Source organism: Perognathus longimembris, chromosome 9 (assembly GCF_023159225.1).
Source record: "Perognathus longimembris pacificus isolate PPM17 chromosome 9, ASM2315922v1, whole genome shotgun sequence".
Classification (NCBI taxonomy): domain Eukaryota; kingdom Metazoa; phylum Chordata; class Mammalia; order Rodentia; family Heteromyidae; genus Perognathus; species Perognathus longimembris.
In genome coordinates, this window is record NC_063169.1 from 231,459 (window position 1) to 252,340 (window position 20,882).

Consider the following 20,882-nt stretch of genomic DNA (forward strand, 5'->3'; position numbering starts at 1 on the left):
TGGTCGGAGCACCCCATGGGTGTAGGGCGAGCCCTCACCACTGGCGAGTCCCACAGCCGCCTGCAGACCCCAGAGGAGGGAAAGCCAAGCCCCAAGAAGCACTAGTGAATCGGCACCAGCGTTCTTAGATTGTGTAGTTGAGATGCAGTGTGAACATAAAATATTCAGAATGGTGTCAGAGAGTTTATGTGGGAGACATGAGCAGATATAAACTAGTTTTCATGTCTGATTAGATATGCCCAGGGGCTCACTGATGAATATAATCTCTATTCTTCTTCTTCTCTGGCAATCTCATTTCTTGAAGAAAATGGCTCTGTTTTTTAACATACATGACTGATCTCATTTAACATACATGACTGATCTCATTATACAAATATGACTAATGTCAGTTCTACTTCTTTGTTTTGTTCTTTGCAGGGTGCTCGGGGCTTGGATGGGGAGCCTGGACCACAGGGACTTCCTGGGGCACCGGTAAGTGAGGGTCTTTATTCACATTTTTACAGCAATAGGTTATTTTAATACGTATATTTGTGTGAGTGCACAAATAACACATATGTGTGAATAATTAAAAATGGAAGCACAACCCAAAGTTCTTATATTTATTCAAAAATTATAATCTTCCTTTGGTCACAGAGATACATTCTTTCAATGTGATTGTGTGTGTGTGTGTGCGCGCACACACGCGTGCCAGTCCCGGGGCTTGATCTTGGGGCCCAGGCACTGTCCCTGAGCTTCTTTTGCTGGTGCTCTGCCTCTTGAGCCATAGCTCCACTTCCAGCTTTTCAGTGGTTAATTAGAAATAAGAGACTCATGGCTCTTCCTCCCAGGCTGGAACTACAATCCTTTGATCTCAGCCACCTAAGTAGCTAGGATTACAGGAGTGAGCTACTGGCACCTAGTTCCAATTTGATATTTTTATAGAGTAAGAATTATTTAAATATTTATCCTAAGTATTTAAGTACTTCACTTTAATGTTTCTATTTCCTAGATAGTCCTTTTGCTCAGATGTCAGGCATGACACACAGTCATTGGCTATTCTAATGTTCTACTACCATGGTTATTTCATACTTTGATGATCATATGTACATATGCCAATATACTAGACTGCCACAAGCCTTTTTTTGTTGTTGTTTTTGCCAGTCCTGGGGCTTTGGACTTAAGGCCTGAGCACTGCCCCTGGCTTCTTTTTGCTCAAGGAAGCACTCTACTTCTTGAGCCACAGAGACACTTCCAGCTTTTTCTGTTTATGTGGTGCTGTCCTCAGCACACCCAGGGCTTCATGTACACTAGGTAAGCACTCTACCGCTAAGCCACATTCCCAGCCTTGCTGCAAGCCTTTTTCAGAAGTAAATAGACAAAACACTGATTCATCAGAAATCACACAGAAAAAGTAGAAAAGATAAAAACAGAATTTCTCACTATCAAGGTCCTGTGGCCCATGTGACAGAGGGAATATAACTCTGATAAATCACAAAATCAAGTGCTTAGATCTGGACAGCCATGGCTCACACTTATATTCCTAGTTACTCAGGAGCTCGAGACCTGAAGATGGTCATTCAGAGCCAGCTGCAGAGACAAGCCCTTAAAACTCTTAGCTCCAATTAACCTGCAAAAAACATGGCTCAAGTGTTAGAGTGCTAGCTACGAGTAGAAAATATAAAGTGATAGTGTGAAGCCCAGAGGTCAAGCTCACTACACACACACACACACACACACACATGCTCACACACACACACACACACACACATACACACACACAATGGAGGGCTAGAGCATATGAATCAGGTTGTCCATGCAAGAGGACTTTAGAAGAAGGTTGGTTAGAGAGCCCTTCTGGGTTGGAAGGCAGATGGGGACAAATTGGACACATGGGCTTCATAAAGTGTCATACACATGCCACCCCTCCCCAGAGCCAGGGACTTCCTGGAGCTGAGACTGAAGAGACTAGGGAGAACTATGTTGTGGAGGAGAATGTGTAATGTCAACTGAGCACTTTGAATTGATACAGCCAAGGATTGGGGTAGTCAAGCCATTCAGAAAAGTTGCGACCAAGTAGGCTCATCCTTTCTGCAAGGTCTACTTTGCCGGTGGGGGCATCCCTTCTGCGAGGCTGCTCTTAAATCAGATGTAACAGGAGCTGAGTAACTTGGATAGAAATCATTATTACTGGGGATTAAATAACTGATGATGAATTGGAAACTTGCTCACAGTAGCAGTCTGAGGGATTAGCTTGTATGCAGATGCAGTATACTGGATGCTGGCTGGACATATGGAACTTAATTCATCCATATACCACAGAAGGGTCATGCATTTCCAATGAAAACACAATACATAAAAACCTCCACAATCTTGATGACAATACCAACCTTCTTTTGTCTGCTGGTCCTGGGACTTGAACTCAGGGCCTGGGTGCTGTCCCTGAGTTTTTTCACTGAGGGCTGACCTAGAGCCAGCTGGAGCTTCTGGAGGCACAGCTCCACTTCCAGCTTTTTGGTGGTGAATTGGAGGTAAGAGTCTCATGGTCTTTTCTGTCTGGGCCAACCACCATCCTCAGCTGTCAGCCTTCTGAGTAGCTAGGATGACAGGTGTGAGCCACTGGCACTGGGCTGGCAATGTCAAGTTTTAAGGCTTTAACTATTATAAAAAGAGTTCTGTGATCAATTGAAGCCAATGACAGAGCAATGGTTGAATAATAGGAGAGGTGTTTTCTAATTTTGAAAAGTCACCAGTCAATAACTTTGGCTTATATTAACAAAATCGTGTTTTCAAACAGGGTGACCAAGGGCAGCAGGGACCTCCAGGCGAAGCCGGACCCAAGGGAGACAGGGTGAGCAGTTGTGCTAAAGCATAGTCCTGGTAGGATCGTCTCAAGACCTGTCCTGCACATCCTAGTCTTGTTTGTTCTCTCCTCTGCCTGCAGGGAGGACAAGGCCCCAGAGGACTGCCTGGACTCCCAGGGCCCAAAGGAGATGCGGTAGGTTCTGACCATGGTGACCGGCATGGCTTTGTAATTATTACTGGCTCGGAATCAACCTTCAGCAAAGACAGTAGGGAAGAATAATGCTTGTATTTCTAAGACCCTGTGCTCCTTTGTGTGACTTTAGGGCTTGCCGGGTGTGGATGGCCGAGATGGGATTCCTGGAATGCCAGGAACAAAGGTGGGTGACCCAGTGACTTCGGGTGACTGTGTAACTTTGGTTGATTGTGTTACCTCAGGTGGCTGTGTGACTTCAGGGGGCCATGTGACTGGTTGGCTGTGTCACTTGGGGGTGACTTTGGTTGGCTGTGTCTCTTCAGGTGGCTGTGAGACTTTGGGGATAAAGGGAGCCATCTCTGTCCTGGCCAGCAGAAGGCAGCATTTCCATTCCAGGCGGTTTATTTGTTTAGCCTTTTAGTTTTTAATTCAAGTGTCAAACACAGATTTTTCATTTGGTTGCTTTTAGGAACTCAGTAAAATGGCGCTATTGATGAAAGTAGGCTGAAGGACATTGTGTGTTTAATTAAATTTATGTCCTGTGTCCTGGCGCGCGCGCACACACACACACACACACACACCTTAAATTCAGTAACATTTTACAAGTGCACATAAGGTCAGCTGTTGGAAAAGTCTGTCTACTTAAAAGTGCTGTACTCCTGAAAGAAAGACAGAAGTTGATGTGGTTAACTGATGTGGTAAAGGATGTTTCTCAGATGCATGCATGAGCTGAGGATGTGATGCTGTTTCCCAGGGTGAGCCGGGAAAGCCAGGGCCTCCGGGGGACGCAGGCATGCAAGGGCTGCCGGTGAGTGCTGGGCTGTTCATCTGCTTACCACAGGCTTCACACTGAATTCAGAGGAGAGACGTGTGACTATAGGTGGTAATTTTTTAGGACAATGTGGTACTTTACTTTTAGTTTATAATCTTGTATTTTTTGTTCAAAAAGTGTGAATTTCTCTAATACTCTAAACAAAGGCATAAATTTTGTGTTTGGGGTCTCCTCATATGTTTGGTCTTGCATGTGAGATTATAGATTCTCTGAAGTATGAAACTTCTCTGAAGGACTGATGTTTTTAGCATGTATGTGGCTAAAATCTCATATGGGCTTCACTGCGTGTATTCTTGACTCTTTGAAGGCAAACATTTCAAATGAGCAAATTTGGTAATAACAAGGATTGGCTGCTGCTATGACATGCACTTTTGGGGGGTTGTGGCATTGGGGCTTGAACACGGGGCCTCACACTCTTGCTCCACTTTTTTGTTCATGGTTGCTGCTCTACCAGTTGAGCTATGCTTCCCATTCTGGCTTTTTGCTGGTTAATAGAAGGTAAGATTCTCAAGGACTCATCTGCATGTGCTGGCTTCAAACCAAGATTTCAGATCTCAGCCTTCAGGAGTTGGGATTACAAGTGTGAGCCACTGATGGCTCGCTGGCACCTGGACTTCTTATGCCATCAGAGGCAGTGTGGAGTGCTGGTACCAGATCCTGAGTCTGGTATCCTTCTGCCATTGTCTGCTTCCACTCCAAAGCCCCTCAAGTTCATCACTCCTTTTGTCCTCTATTCCTGAGCCATAGAATATCTGTATAACATTCTTCTGCCTGCAAGAGCTGCTGCCGCCCTGAGCACAGCAGTAGACTGTAGCATGGAAACTCATCTTTCATGGGTGACTTTGGCTTATACATAGGGTTTACTTTAGGGTGTTCACCCATACCAAGACAGATAACAGACAACAATGCTCTGTGCACTGTGGGCAGTTGACTCATGAGGGGTTTAGGAAGAGGTGCCTCCTCCCTGACACCAAGCATTTGCGCTGCCACGGCTCTCTGAGCTCTCGCAGCCAGTGGGGCGAGCACCTTAGGGAGGTCACTAAGACCAGATTCTGTGTGCACTTTTTCAGGGTGTACCTGGAATTCCTGGTGCAAAGGGTGTTGCTGGTGAAAAGGTAAATTTAACTAATATTTATTCCTTTAAGAACACATTTTATGAAATTTAGTATCTCCATCCTATCTTTTATTTTATATTTAACCCCCCCCCCGAAAAATACCAAAGTAAAGGTTTTACAATTTCAAATGCTAATCTTTTCCTACTTGAAAATGAAACTTCCTACATGAGAATGTTAACCTTTGCCAGAATAAAGTGAGGGAGACATTATGCCATATTACCTTATAATATTATTCAGATGATTTAGCTTTATCTGAAGAGATGGTACATATTTTGTCCATATCCACCAGTACTTGGTATTTTACATAGCATTGCAAAGCAAGAAAATAAAAACATTAGGTGAAAAAATAAAAGAGAGAAAAAGCAACTTTGCTTTTGAATAGGGTAGGTAGAATGTAGTTGTGCAAAGCTGGCACTAGTGGTGCATGTGGATTGGCACTCAGGCACACACCCTGAGCCTGCTGGTCCCCACGGAGGCCTGTGAGGAGGCGGCAGCTTCTCCTGGAGCATGCCTTTCCTTTATTTTTTATTTTTTATTAACTGTATTTTTTTGTGTTTTCTTTTTTGGTACTGGGGATCGAACCCAGGACGTTGCACTTGCTAGGCAAGCGCTTTGCCACTGAGCTACATCCCAGCCCTCCTTTATTTTTTTGTTGGTTATGGGGCTTGAACTCTGGGCAGGGCACTGTCCCCGAGCTCTTCATCTCAAGGCTAGCACTCTACCACTTGAGTCACAGCTCCACTTTCAGTTTTCTGGTGGTTAATTGGATATAAGAGTCTCATGGACTTTCCTGCCTGGGCTGGCTTTGAACCCTGTTCATCAGATCTCAGCCTCTTGAGTAACCCAGTAGCACACCCCTTTGTTTCCTCATGCCGACTTGGTTTTTTTCTTAACAGTATCAATAAGAGTAAAAGGCTCAGAGGGAGTCAGAAGTGTAAGTGGTAAAAGAGAGATCAACATAACCAATACTATGAAGGAAGAAAAACCTCAAGTTAAAAGAGTGTGTGTGTGTGTGTGTGTGTGTGTGTGTGTGTGTGTGTGTGTGTGCGCGCACTTTCCTGGGCTTGAACTTAGGACCTGGGTGCTGTCTCTGAGCTTTTGTTTTGCTCAAGGTTAAGCCACAGCTCTACTTTTGTTTTTTTTGTGGTTAACTTGGTGGATAATTGGACTTTCCTGCCCAGGATGACTTTGAACCACAATCCTAAGATCTCAGCCTGCTGAGTAGCTAGGATTACAGGCATGAGCCACCAGTGCCCAACTAGGGACTCCTTTAAATGAAGATATTTTTAATTGATTTATTTATTGTCAAAGTGAGGTACAGAGGGGTTACAGTTTCATACATAAGGCAGTGAGTACATTTATTATCCAACTTGTTACCTCCTCCCTCATTTGTCTCCCACCTTCCCCTCTCTCCACCCCTCCCGCCATGAGTTGTACAGTTGGATTACAGCATATAATTTTGTAAATATTGCTCTTGCGTTGGTTCTTTTTTATGCTTTGTCTCTCCTAAATGAAGATATTTTACCCTTTTACCCTTAATATACTTCTTGGACAATACCTATAGGATGTGGAAGCAATCATTAAGAAAGAATTCTACAAAAAATAAAAAAGGAAGACAAAAAATAATAAAAAGAAAGAAAACACACACTTGCACACACAAAAAAGACAGGGGTTTTATGTTCTCCCAGTTTACCCATGGGGTAGATGATTCAGGTTCCATGGTTCAGGCCTGGCTGGGTGTTTAAGTCTGCCCAGGGTCTATAGTGCTCTGAGTTTTTGTTCACCTGTAGGGAAGCCCAGGAGCTCCAGGGAAACCTGGCCTGTTGGGGAATTCTGGAAAACCGGTAAGCCACCCTCTGCCCTTCCCATCAGGGGATGTTACCCAGGGACGCTGACTGACATTTCCTTTACTCTTGTTCTTGGACCAGGGCCAACAGGGGCCTGCAGGAGAGGAGGGGCCCAGAGGACCCCGGGGGCTTCCTGTGAGTATTTTGTACCCCAAACACCTGCTTACCACCCGTTGATTCCTGTAGTCCTTCCTGAAGCGCCTGCTTAGTGCCATTCATTGTGGACTCTTGAAGGCCTGCTGGTGTTTGTGCAGATCAACACCAAGCAGGACTGCGGTTTAGATATATGGAATTCCTCTTTACAGAGAAAGGAGACAGAAATGAGGTGTTTAAAAAAGGAATAATGACTTTCTGCTCTTATTTCAGGTTGAAAAAAATCTTTTCATCTGATTAAAAGGATTTTTGTGGGCTGGGGATATAGCCTAGTGGCAAGAGTGCCTGCCTCGGATACACGAGGCCCTAGGTTCGATTCCCCAGCACCACATATACAGAAAACGGCCAGAAGCGGCGCTGTGGCTCAAGTGGCAGAGTGCTAGCCTTGAGCGGGAAGAAGTCAGGGACAGTGCTCAGGCCCTGAGTCCAAGGCCCAGGACTGGCAAAAAAAAAAAAAAAAAAAAGGATTTTTGTGCCAGTACTGGGGCTTGACTCAGGGCCTTGCATTCTTACTTGGCTTTTTTTGCCCAAGGCTGGAACTCTACCACCAGAGTCACAACCTCTACTTTTTACTGGTTAATTAGAGATAAGAGTCTCATGGACTTTTTCCTGCTCAGTCTGACTTTGAACCCCTATCCTCAGATCTCAGCCCCCTGAGTAGCTCAGATTTGAGCCAGCATCACCTTGTTTGACTTCTTAAACAGGGATGATTGGACAGCTGGATACGGTTTGCCAGTGATGTGTGTAGAAATACAGAGCATCCAAACAAAAAAGCCCCAAAGGGCCTTGTACTGTGTATGTCCTTACTTTTTCCACTTTCTTTCTTTCTTTCTTTTCTTCCTTTCTTCCTTTCTTCCTTCCTTCTTTTCTTTCTTTCTTTCTTTCTTTCTTCTTTCTTTCTTTCTTTCTTTCTTTCTTTCTTTCTTTCTTTCCTTCTTCCTTCCTTCCTTCCTTCCTTCCTTCCTTCCTTCCTTCCTTCCTTCCTTCCTTCCTTCCTTCCTTCCTTCCTTCCTTCTTGCTCTCTCCTTCCTTCTTTCCTTCCTCTTTCCTTTTTCTTTTCAACTAGTCCTAGGACTTGAGCTCTGGGCCTAGGCACTGTTCCTGAGTTTCTTTTGCCTCAAGTCTCATGCTCTACCACTTGATCCACAGTGCCACTTCTGGCTTTTTTGAGTAGGTTTTGTTTGTTTTTGTTTTTGTCTGTTGTGGGGCTTGAACTCTGGGCCTGGGTGCTGTCCCTGAGCTCTTCAGCTCAAGGCTAGCACTCTACCACTTGAGCCATAGCACCACTTCTGGTTTTCTGGTGGTTAATTGGAGATAAGTGACTCACAGACTTTCCTGCTCAGGCTGGCTTTGAACCACGATCATTAGATCTCAGCCTCCTGAGTAGCTATTTTTTTGCATAGTTTATTAGAGATACACATCTCATGGAATTTCCTGCCTGGGTTGGCTACGAATTGCAATCCTCAGATCTTAGCCTCTTGAGTATGCAGGATTACAGGCATGAGATGCCTAGCTGACCTTACATTTTTGATAGCAGATTTTTGTCTTTACTCTGGTTCCTTTTCATTCTGTTGTTATTGGTCAGGATAGGATTTACAGATATGTAAAGAATAATCTTTATGTCCCAGCTGAACATGGGTTTAGCGTCCCAGCTGAACATGGGTTTAGCATCACAGCTGCTGCAGCTGTTGGAACATCCAAGTTGATTGGTCATTTAACAAGTTTGTTGTGGTCACTGCCATTGATATATATGTAGATATATGCATATATATATATAATATATTACATGTGACTATTAGCTAATTATCTCAGTGTTCAGCTTAGCTGAACATGTTTGACATAAAACAAGCTTTTATCAGACTGCCTAAGACTCTATGCAGTTCTTAAAACCAAAGCTGATGAATGCATGTGTCTTTCTCAAGAGACTTTTTAAAAATCAGTTTAGGATTTCAAAAACTTGCTGACTCAGATTTCAATTTAAAAAAGTAAAATTGAGCCATAAAATAAAATAAATGTTGTGCTTGGTGTATCTTCATAATGAATTACATGTCTCACACCAACTTAATCCTTTAAGACCTATTTAGAGCAAGAATAAGCAAAGCAAAATTTAATTTCTTTTTTAAAAATAATAATTACTTATTTATTGTCAAAGTGATGTACAGAGGGTTTACAGTTTTATACATTAGGCCATGGGTACATTTCTTGTACTATTTGTTACCTCCTCCCTCATTCCCCCTTCCCCCTCCCCCTCTTCATCTCCCCCCACGAGTTGTTCAGTTGGTTTACACCAAATGGTTTTTTGCGAGTATTGCTTTGGAGTCGTTTGTCTTTTTATCCTTTGTTTCTCGATTTTGATATTCCCTTTCACTTCCCTAGTTCTAATACCAGTATATACAGTATCCAGGGCACTCAGATGAGATACAGTGATAGCGAGGGGACAACCACAGGAAGGGGATACGTCTAATTTCATCAGTTTTTACAGCAAAGTTGCTGAAGTTCACAGGCAAACATCTCTGTGTGCTTCTTTCTTGCTCTTTTGGGATTAGAGGTCATTTGCCAGGCATTGCTTTAAGATGTTGTCTAGGGCTGAGCATTGACTCTATGCTCTCAATCTTGTCCAGAGTCCCAAGCCTGTCTTGGCACTGCAGAGTCCAGAGCAGAGCTGCATTCTGTATAGACGATGCTGGAAAGGTCCAGAAGAGGACTTCCTTCCATGTCAGATGACTCTGCCCACAGTTGAAGGGAGAATATTTTGATGGTCTTTTTATGTAAATAAATAAAAATATAGGTTGAATGTTATTTATTTACAGACTACATAATTATTTGATTCAAGCCAAATATCGAATTGACAGTTGTGTGTGTGGTTTCACAGGGCAGCAGAGGAGAAATGGGACCGATGGGGGCTCCAGGCCTACCTGGCAAACTGGTAAGTAAGAGTCCAGTCCGCTTTCTGAAAAACATCTTTAAGAGTTTTTTTAAGAGTAATTTCTTAAGAAGAAGTATGAGCCAGGCACTAGTGCTTGATGCCTATAATCCCAGCTATTTAGGAGGCTGAGATATGAAGACCAAGATTTGAAGCCAGCCTCAGCAGAGAAGTCTCCAATTACCACCAAAAAGCTAGAAAAGAATTTGCGGCTCATGTGGCAGAGTGCCAGCCTTGAGTGAAAAAGCTCAGGGACAGCACCCTTGCCCACAGTTCAAGTCTCAATACCAGCCCTAAATAAATAAACAAATAACAAGCATGAGAGAAAAGTAATTAACAAAAGGCTGTTTAATCAGTGACCTTTTATTTTGGCTGCTATATCAGTGTGTGAAAATGTGAATGTGGAGTTTCACAATTGTGCCTAGTGTGCCCTGAGGGTGTATGAACTGCATGACATGTGGAGCACGTGTGGTTAGCTGTGGGACACTGATGCACATGTCTGGCTGTGTTCTCTCTGCATTGGGGAGACCTTGACTCTGGGAACTCTGTGTGTTTTCCAGGGGCCCCTGGGCCGCCCAGGCCTCCCTGGCTTGCCTGGACCCTCTGGCCTGCCTGGAATGAAAGGTGACCGGGTAAGACACCAGCACCATAGGCATTTATGAGGGGGGGGGGGGTTGTTGCCTACCCAGACCAAGCTTGCTTTGAGCCCAGCGAAGATGTTTTCTAGGGTGTGTCAGAGAAGTACCCCCAGAATGGTGTGCGCAAGCTCCAAGAGTAGATCAAGAAGCAGGTGGCTCATGCCTGTGATCCTAGTTACTCTGGAGGCTCAGACTGAGGATCTCAGTTTGAAGTCAGCCCAGACAGACAAATTCAAGACACTCTTATCTCTAATTAACCATCAAAAAGCCAGAAGTGGAGCTGTATCCCAGTGGTAGAGACCAGCCTTGAGAAGAAAAAGCTAAGGGACAACTCCCAGGCCCTGAGTTCAAGCCCCAAGTACTGGTACATAAAAAAAAGAAGTAACATATCTATTGACTTACCAGAAAAAAAGTCCAAGTTAGAATTTCAGCTGCGGTCTATTGAGTTCTAAATTGTGCCTGTATCCAGAGGATCCCCAAGTCTCCAGAGCCTCTGAGGATCCTGTGGTGTCCCCCAGTTCTCATGGAATCATGGGGAGGGGGCTTCCTGCCAGCCCAGTCATGGGGGCTGAATAAACAGGAAGCACTTCAAAATACTGAAAAGGTGCGTTTCCTGCTCTGTCTGCACAGGGTGTAGTCGGTGAGCCTGGTCCAAAGGGAGAACAGGTGAGCACAAAGCATGACAGGAGCCTTCTTCCTTCCTCCCCCCTCCCTCCTTTCTTTAACCCTTCCCTTTTTCTTCCCCTCCCTCCCTCCTTTCTTTAACCCTTCCCTTTTTCTTCCCCTCCCTCCCTTTCTCTCCCTCCCTCTCTTTCTTCTTTATTATCTTTACATAGCTGTACAAAGGGGTTGCTGTTCAAAAACTCGGTGAGTGCAGTGCATCTGGATCAGTGTCCCCTCTTCCATTGTTTCTTCCCCATCTCTCCCAGCCTCCTCCCTCCCCCCTCAGGTGACCAGGCTCCAGTTTCTCATACCTGCACCAAATACCACCAGTGCATTCTCCTACCCTCCTCTCCTTCCCCTCCCCTCCTCCGGGCACCCCCTCCCCCCAATCCCCACCCCTGACAACCTGCACTCCCTTCCTGGTGTTCATTTTGTAATTGAAGCAAATGAAACTCCCACTTGCCTCCTACTTTAATGATACAACGTACTGCCCTTCCTTAATTTTTGACTCCTTTTCTGGCTGTCAGAGTCCTCTTTCAGGCTTGCCAAATTGCACAACTGCTGTCTATGCTCACTACTTTAAATAACAGTATTAAACTCCATTTGTGAACAGCTGAATGCCAGCTTCACCTCATGGCCCCTTTCTGGCCTCCACCCTTAGTTTGGCCTGGCCTCCTACATTGAGATGTCACGGAGGGCATTTATTTCTGTACACACTTGGGACTAATGGGGGCACTTCGGGCGCTAATCACTGTTGACTAGGTAAAGTTGACCCAAGGGATGAAGATGGAAAAGCGTGACACTTTCCTGTAATTTTTAGGGAACCTCTGGTGAGGAGGGTGATGCAGGACAAAGAGGTGACCTGGTAAGTTTTTTTTTTCCCTTTCTTTCTTAAAACATGGTAAAGCTTTATCAATTTTGAGTTAGAAACACGCACACACACCCATAAACCTGTATAAACATATAAATGTGTGTGCGTATCATACACTTATATTTACTTCATCACCTTCTTTAAAGTTAATCCTCTAAGACTCCCAAGATTACAGGCAAGATGTAGGAAACCAGAGAGGAGCTCCCATCAATATAGACCTGTCTCGAGAGGCCCCCAGCCACAGCCGTGTCTTGAGGGGCCCCCATTCACAGACCTGGCCCGAGGGGCCCCTATCCCTAGACCTAGCTCAAGGAACCTCCATCCTTAGACCTGGCTCGAGGGGCCCCCATCCACAGACCTTGCCTGAGAGGCACCCATCAACAGACCTGGCTTGAGGGCCCCCCATCACAGACCTGGCCCGAGGGGTCTCCACCCCTCGACATGGCTCGAGGAACCTTCATCCCTAGACCTGGCTCGAGGAGCCTCTATCCCCAGACCTGGCTGGAGGGGCCCCATCCCCAGATCTGTCCCAAGGGGCTCTCATCCCTAGACGTGTCCCAAGGGGCTCCCATCCCTAGACCTGGCTTGAGGGGCACCATCCACAGACCTGGTTAGAGGAGCCCCCATCCCTAGACCTGGCTTGATACTTGAGTGACATCCCTCAGAGATGGCGAGCCACCTCTGGCCTCCACCAGGACATCCACAGTGGCTCTCAGACACCGCATGACATGCAGAGCAGAGACCAGAGCATGGCACCAGTCAGTTCTGGGGTTTTGGTTTGGTTCAAACCCTCCCAAGAAGTCACCTCCATCTGCACAGGACCACAATCAGAGCTCCAGTAATGGAGAGAGAGACAGGAGTTCTCCTCATCTGAGCAGCACATGTGAGAGTTTAGATACAAGGAAGCAGGACCTCACAGCAGGGTTTAGATACAACCTAGCATGACCTCAGGTGAGAGTTTAGATACAAAGTAGCATGGCCTCATTCTGAAACTTATGTCTTGCTCTTGTGGGATTGGGATGAGCGATTGTTCATGAAATAGCTTTGGGAAATTTTAGTGCAGGACAAAATTCTGTTTATGTGTTAGTCAGATGTTCGAGATTTAGAATAAATGTAGATAGAACAGATGAACTGAACAGGTGGATGCTAATAGTGAAGTAAATTTATGAGGATTATTCTGTATTTTTCTTAAAGTTATTCATTATTTAAGCTACTGTTTTGTGATAGAGATCTCATATGCCTGCACTTGAGCTAAATTGGTCTAGAATTAAAGATGGGACCATTAAATTTTTTTTTTTCAAAGCTTTAAAGCATGCACATTTTGTTTAGACTTTTTGGTAATGAATTTAAAATAATTAATGTTAAAATTAAGTTTTAATAATAGGTGTAGCTGTCTATTAGTTACAGGATGAAATGTTTCACCTAAACATTTCAAGTCCTGATGACTGATGTTTCAGGTCCAGATGGAACTTTGGGCAGTTATGATCCAGCCCTGTGTGTGTTGCCAGAGACTGGGGCTGAGCCAGCTCATTCTGGGACACAGACTCAAGTAGCAGAACTGGAACTAGAATCCAGATGTTGAGCCTAATATATTTCTGCAGTGCCAGAGTTTATGGTTTTCTGTGTTCCAATAGTATAATACCTCTTTTAATGTTTTGGGAAACTACTGAATGTGAGTATATTGCTCTACTATAATCTTGTTTTACTAATTTAGGGAGACATGGGATTACCTGGCTCAAAGGGATCAGTAAGTATAATCAGCAATTTTTTTTCAAATTTTTATTATCAAACTTATGTACAGAGAGGTTACAGTTTCATACGTTAGGTATTGGATACATTTCTTGTACTGTTTGTTACCTTGTCCCTCATACCCCCCTCCCTCCTCCCCCTTTCCCTTTCCCCCCATGGGGTGTTCAGTTTAATCAGCAATTTTTAAATAAAAATTTTAAATTGTAATTTAAAAAGTAAGGAATATCCAGATGCCAGTGGCTCATGCCTGTAGTCCTTGCTACACAGGAGGTTGAGATCTAAGGATTGCAGTTGAAGACAGCCTAGGCAGAAAAGTCCCACGAGACTCTTATCTCCAAGAAACGAAAATGCTGGCAGTGCTGCTGTGGCTCAAGTGTTAGAGCACTAGACTTGAGAGGCTCAGGGACAGTGCCCAGGCCCAGCCTGAGTTCAAGCCCCAGGACTGGAAAAAAACCCAAAAAGTAAGAAAAAATTAAATAAAAAAGTAAGGATATTAGCCAATGCAGTGGCTCCAGCTTGCAACCCTACCTACTTGAGGGATTGGAGTGTGAGGCCAGCCCAGTCAAACAATAAGTTGAGAGACTCCATCCGTCTCCGTGGCTGTGCACGATGGAACCTGCCAGTCATCTCACTACTGATGGCATGGGGGAGATTGGTGTCATGTGCACACCTGTCATCTCCAGTGACGTGGAGAGGAGAAGGGCCTCACAACCGGCCCAGGTCTCAAGTGAGCCCTTGCTGTGAACACGTGGAAAAGGCCCTGGCCATGTGAGCTGTGGCTCTAGAGATAGAGCACGTGCTGAGCATGCACGAAGCCCTGAATTCAGTCCTGGGTGCTGCCAGTCATGATGATAGATAGCACCCACCACCATCATCATCAATGAAACTGCACAGTGGGAAAGGCTCTGTGTTAAGAAGTCACTCCATAAAATTTAACTCTTGGAGGGTTTAGCTTCAAGGAAATAAATGCCTAAATTTACCCTTTAAGTAATGAGTTAACCCAGTACAAAACAATCCACAGCAATACAAATGGATCTACCTCCTCTTGTTCCCAGGGTTTCACTACGTAGCCTGGTTTAGCCTGGAACTTACCATGTATCCCAGGCTGGCCACGAACTTGGCTCTTCCTGCCTTGGTCTCCCTAGTGTTAGGATCACAGGCATGCGCCATCAAGGGGTTTGTTGCACTGTGTAAATGACTCTATGAATACCACATTCTAGGCTCTATTCTGCTCACTGAATGGGTCATTTTTAAAGAACTGACGGGTTTTGCTTTGGTCATACAATTAAATTTTATTGGCAGTTAGAGTATTGTAAAATATTCTAGTAAGTTTCTTAATGTCATGTGTCCCAGTCAAGGAAGCTGGTGACATAAGCATAAGAACATGTGAGAGTTAGAACAGAACATGGTCGGCATGCTTTATTTCATCATCTTATAGAAACTAAGCTATGCCCTTACAGGTTAGATCAAATCCTATTCATAGGCAACCTGAAGTGAGGCGCCTGTGTGAAAGAAATGCACAGCAACATTGTGAGGAACTAAGAAACTACAAGGCTACAAGGGGGCAGTGCTACTGCCACTGGCTCCCGGCGAAGCCCACCCTCCCCCCACCTCTTATTCCGGGCATGCTCTCCATTTCTCAGCTGCCAGCATGGTGGCCAGTATCTCCTGAGTTATTAGCAAACCCTTCTTCACTCAAAACACTTCAAGAGTAACAAGGAGCACAAAACAATCAGACTCAGCAAGGCATACAGAGCCCTTTTCTGTGTGTATGTCAGTACTGAGGCTTGAACTCTGGTTTGGACGCTGGCCTTTGGCTTTTTCACTCAAGACAAGCATTCCACCACTTGAACCACAGCTCCACTTCTGGCTTTTTGGTGGTTAATTGGAGATAAGAGCTTTGTGGACTTTGCTGTGTGATCTGAGTTTGAACCAAGATCCTTATATCTCAGCCTCCTGAGTAGCTGGGATTCCAGGTGTGAGCCACTGGTGGGCAGCTCGGCAAAGTATTTTAAATGCAACATTTTAGATGTGGTATTTTAAATGCATTCATTTAGTTTATGTTAATGTCTGGTATCTTCAAATCAACCAAAACAATAGAAAGCTAAATAACTTACACCTTTTGAAATAGGTTTGTTTTTATTTGTTGCACTAGTGATGCATTTTTTTGTGGACACAGAATTCTAAGAAGCCTTATGAAAACCTGAGCAGTGGCACCCAGGCTTAGCTCAGTGGTGAAGCCTGTGTCTGGCCTGTGCAAGACTCTGGTTCTGCACCAGCACCAAATGCAACAAAAAGGAAACCAAAACAATCCCAGGCACTGGGCAAATCTTAGAGAGTAGCTTTAGGTATGAAGAAGCGATCTAAAACAGCATAATCCAAAAGAAGATTTTGAAATGACAGTAATCATACACATTTTTACAACTTTACTATAACCAGAATTCTCAGGGAAGCTGGCGAGTTGTTCGGGTATACACATGCTCCCCCTGGGTAGCCTCTGACCAGCCAGGGTGGGCCTGGGAAAGCCAGGAGTTTGTGCTGGTGCTGAGCAGAGACTTACAGCACCTGGCCTGCTTGTGCCTGCACTCTTTGTCCCAGGTTGGTAGCCCTGGGGAGCCCGGCCTGAGGGGGCCAGAAGGAAGTCGGGGGCTTCCGGGAGTGGAAGGACCAAGAGGACCACCTGGACCCCGGGGTGTGCAGGGAGAGCAGGGTGCCACTGGCCTGCCAGGCATCCAGGGCCCACCGGTGAGTGAATGGTCCTGCAGTGGGCACTCCTGTACAGTCCTGCAGTGGGCACACCTCGATGGGCAGTCCTGCGGTGGACAGTCCTGTGGTGGGCAGTCCTGCGGTGGACAGTCCTGTGGTGGGCAGTCCTGCGGTGGACAGTCCTGTGGTGGGCAGTCCTGCGGTGAGAAGTCCTGCGGTGGGCAGTCCTGTGGTGGACAGTCCTGCGGTGAGCAGTCCTGCGGTGAGAAGTCCTGCGGTGGGCAGTCCTGTGGTGGGCAGTCCTGCGGTGGGCAGTCCTGTGGTGGACAGTCCTGCGGTGAGCAGTCCTGCGGTGGGCAGGTGGGCAGTCCTGTAGTTGGCAGTCCTGCAGTGGGCAGTCCTGCGGTGGGCAGGTGGGCAGTCCTGTGGTGGGCAGTCCTGCAGTGGGCAGGTGGGCAGTCCTGCGGTGGGCAGTCCTGCGGTGGACAGGTGGGCAGTCGTGTAGTTGGCAGTCCTGCAGTGGGCAGTCCTGCAGTGGGCAGTCCTGCAGTGGGCAGTCCTGCGGTGGACAGGTGGGCAGTCCTGCGGTGGACAGGTGGGCAGTCGTGTAGTTGGCAGTCGTGTAGTTGGCAGTCCTGCAGTGGGCAGTCCTGCAGTGGGCAGTCCTGCAGTGGGCAGTCCTGCGGTGGACAGGTGGGCAGTCCTGCGGTGGGCAGTCCTGCAGTGGGCAGTCCTGCGGTGGACAGGTGGGCAGTCCTGCGGTGGACAGGTGGGCAGTCGTGTAGTTGGCAGTCGTGTAGTTGGCAGTCCTGCAGTGGGCAGTCCTGCAGTGGGCAGTCCTGCAGTGGGCAGTCCTGCGGTGGACAGGTGGGCAGTCCTGCGGTGGGCAGTCCTGCAGTGGGCAGTCCTGCGGTTCCGGGGGAGATGCCCCACAGCAGGCACACCCTCTGCAGCAGTGGGCTGTGTTGAAATCTTGCCCCCTGGTTCCTTTGTGGCGTCTGCTTCAAGTTACAATGTCTGCACTTCCCGGGGTGAACTGCTTTTTCATTCCTGTGCAGGGGAGAGCTCCAACAGACCAGCACATCAAGCAGGTCTGCATGCGGGTTATGCAGGGTGAGTAAACCACGTCCATGGGACCCCACCAACACTGACTCTTGCTGCTTAAGACTTAACCCTTGCAGTATTCAAGGCAAGTAAAAGGGTCTCTTTGTCTGCTTTCAAAGTGAGGGGATTTGAGTAATAGTGGTGTGTGCACGTGTGCTCATGTGGGCATGTGTGCAGGTGTGTGCACACTAGTATGAGGATTTGAGCTCCAGGCCAGGTACTATCCAAAAGCATTTCCACTCAACCCTGGTGCTTTCCACTTAGCCACACTCCCACTTCCAACTTTTAGCTGGTTACTTGGAGATAAGAGTCTCATAGACTTTCCTGCCAGGCAGTATTTGAACTCTGATCCTCACATCCCAGCCTCCTGAGAAGCTAGGATGACGGGCATAAGCCTTTGACACCTAGCTGGTTTTGAGTAATATTAATGATAATGTTTTACCCAACTATTATCATTCACAGTAGTTTATAGCTTTTCTGAGTTAGCCTTTCTTTATCTTGTTGTTTTTTTTTTGTCAAAGTGTGAGGGCTGCACACACACACACACACACACACACACACACACACACACACACACACCCCACTCGATTTGAATTACTGCTGCGTTGCTGACTCTCCTGGGTCATTTCCTGTCTTTCAGAGCATTTTGCAGAGATGGCTGCCAGTCTGAAGCGCCCTGACATGGGTGTCTCAGGACTCCCTGGGAGGCCGGGTCCCCCAGGGCCCCCCGGCCCTCCTGGAGAGAATGGCTTCCCAGGTCAGATGGGGATCCGGGGCCTCCCAGGAGTCAAAGGTCCCCCTGGGGCTCTGGGTCTGAGAGGACCTAAAGGTAAGCAATTTGCCCAGGTGGGAACCAGGGCTACACCCTGAATTTTTTTTTTTTAATATCGAATATCGTGGTGCTCCAATTAGGAACAAAATCGTGGTGTGAGTGGTCAGGGCAGGCAGGCTGCCTGTGTGGATCCGTGAAGGGGCAAAGGGGCCACAGGTACAACGGGCTGGCCGCACCTCTGCTGGAACCATTTATTTAATTACTTTTGTTGGCATGTACAGAACTGCATGTGAAAAAATGAACTTTAATTGGGGCTTCTTGTAAGACTGGCACAATTTCAAAGCTTCAGGGGTGGGACAAATTGGAGAGAGAGGAGGGGGAGGTCCCATCCCTCTCTTTTGTCTGGCCATTGTCTCCTATTTCAGAAACACTGCCTGGGGGTACTCTGAGTCCCTCACTCCCTCCACAGCCTGTTTCTAAGAAGCCTGCTGCCAAAGGTGGGGTCTCTTGTACCTGGCCTGTGGATAGTCGCTAGGCCTTCCCGAGTCCCGAAGCCAAGTACTGCCCTAGAGAAAATACTGGTTCCGTTTCTTACTCTCCATAACACTGTAGGGGCAATTCTGCTTTAAAACAAAATGTGCCAGTTCTTGGATTCAGTGCTTGGATACTGTCCCTGAGCTTGTGTGCTCAAGGTTGGTACTGTACCATGTGAGCCATAGCTCCGCTTCCAGCTTTTTGATGGTTAATTGGATATGAGTGCCATGGACTTCTCTGTTGGGGCTGTCTTTGAACTGTGATCCTCAGTCTCAGCCTCCTGGGTAACTGCGGTTACCACCATGAGCCACTGGTGCCCAGCTACTCTTTGTATTTTGAGTAATAAATAAAGGCAAACTTCAACTTAAAGTTACAGAATAATTTTCCCAGTTCCTTCTGCTTCTTAAGTATTTGATCCATTTGTCATTCCTTGATCATGGTGGAGGCACAGTGGAACGGCTCTAACTTCTCTTCCAGTTCACTTCCACTGTTTCCCACCCATTTGTTCAGGAATTGCCCAGATCCCCACCCTTATCAGAACACAGTTCTACCTGGATCTGCTCTCTTTCTGCTCTACTGGTCTTTGGGCTCATGGACAACAATTGTTCTCATAGCTAGCAGGCTGCAGGATTTGCTCCCTCTATTGCTGCTCTTTGGAAGGGGGCACATATGTAGCTATTCTGACTTAAGTGTTTTTCTAAGCAAACTTTACAATCACCTCTGCTTGGGGACTTTTTGGGTGTGGGACATGGAGTCTTGATGGACATTTAAATTAGGAAAGATTGACAATCTTTAATAAAGATGTCATTCCATATAAAAGCATTTATAATCTTTTTTGTATCAATTAGAAAAGTTCACTTTCTTGTTGCACTTGTGTATTTCCAATCAAGCTTATTTCTAGCTATTTAATATTTTAATTTCTATTGCTTGTGGTATCTTTTTTACATTATGTCTTATAACTGCAGTTTGGAACCCTGGTACTTTACTCAAATTTTTGTTGTTTCTAGTAGCATTGAATTTGATTTTATAATTTTAAAATATACATTCATATCATCTGAAAATAAGACTGGCTGCATGGGCATGTGCACCCGTGTGTGTGTGCACACACACGTGCACATGCGCAGGCATCGGGCTTGAACTCAAAGCCTTGCTTGGCTTTTCTGCTCAAGGCTGGCACTCTACCATGTGAACCACACATTCACTCTGACTTTTTGCTGGTTAACTGGAGATAAGAGTCATAAAGATTTGTCTGCAAATCTTTGGCTTCAAACCTTGATCCTCAAATCTCAGCCTCCTGAGAAGCTGGAATTACAGCTTGAGCCAGCGTGCCTGGCTCTCAGGGTGGTTTTACCTCCTCAAAGTATGGATGTGGTAAAGCAGTCCCAGGGAACAGTAACCATCCTCACTACTCTGAATGTCCTGCCTACTTGCTGTGCTTCCTGTAAAGCTTTAGGCTAGCTTTTGGGTTGAGATTAATCTGTTTTGTCATAAGGAGTAAGTAGCCTTCCATTCTTATTTTATTGGGTACCAATAATGCATTATATCCATTTTGTGAAATGCTGTGTCTATGGCTGCAGTCCTTTGATATGTTTTCCTCTTTAGCTGTGTTAATATGATGAACTGAATTTTTACCTTGCTGCATTTTACTGCAATCTAGTTTGCTGCCACCTCCTGCTCGAAGTTTAAAATGCAGAACTATGATTTAAAGAGATATACAAAAATAACATTTCTTTTATGAAATACAGGTGACTTGGGAGAAAAAGGGGAGCGTGGCGCTCCTGGACGAGGTCCCAAAGGACTACCGGGAGCTACTGGTCTCCCAGGTGAGTGTTTGGGTGGTGTGAAGGGGGGTGGGAGTTACTGGTCTCCCAGGGGTGTGGTGTGGAAGGGGTAGGAGTTTATGGTCTCCCAGGTGAGTGTTTGGGTGGTGTGGAGGGGGTGGGAGTTATTGGTCTCCCAGGTGGGTGGAGTGGAAGGGGTAGGAGTTACTGGTCTCCCAGG

The 20,882-nt window shown here is 46.0% G+C and overlaps 1 protein-coding gene across 1 annotated transcript in view; it reads left to right on the forward strand.

Annotated features, from left to right (window-relative positions):
- Positions 1–20,882, forward strand: part of Col9a1 (collagen type IX alpha 1 chain) — a 42,987-nt gene that overhangs the window by 19,903 nt on the left and 2,202 nt on the right. Inside the window, exons 15-31 of the mRNA XM_048354577.1 lie at positions 418–471; positions 2,774–2,827; positions 2,921–2,974; positions 3,105–3,158; positions 3,729–3,782; positions 4,877–4,921; positions 6,712–6,765; positions 6,850–6,903; positions 9,794–9,847; positions 10,405–10,476; positions 11,113–11,148; positions 11,966–12,010; positions 13,731–13,763; positions 16,364–16,510; positions 17,530–17,584; positions 18,216–18,404; positions 20,627–20,704. Coding sequence (XP_048210534.1) covers positions 418–471; positions 2,774–2,827; positions 2,921–2,974; positions 3,105–3,158; positions 3,729–3,782; positions 4,877–4,921; positions 6,712–6,765; positions 6,850–6,903; positions 9,794–9,847; positions 10,405–10,476; positions 11,113–11,148; positions 11,966–12,010; positions 13,731–13,763; positions 16,364–16,510; positions 17,530–17,584; positions 18,216–18,404; positions 20,627–20,704 — 1,132 coding nt within the window. The remainder of the gene's footprint in view (positions 1–417; positions 472–2,773; positions 2,828–2,920; positions 2,975–3,104; positions 3,159–3,728; positions 3,783–4,876; positions 4,922–6,711; positions 6,766–6,849; positions 6,904–9,793; positions 9,848–10,404; positions 10,477–11,112; positions 11,149–11,965; positions 12,011–13,730; positions 13,764–16,363; positions 16,511–17,529; positions 17,585–18,215; positions 18,405–20,626; positions 20,705–20,882) is intronic.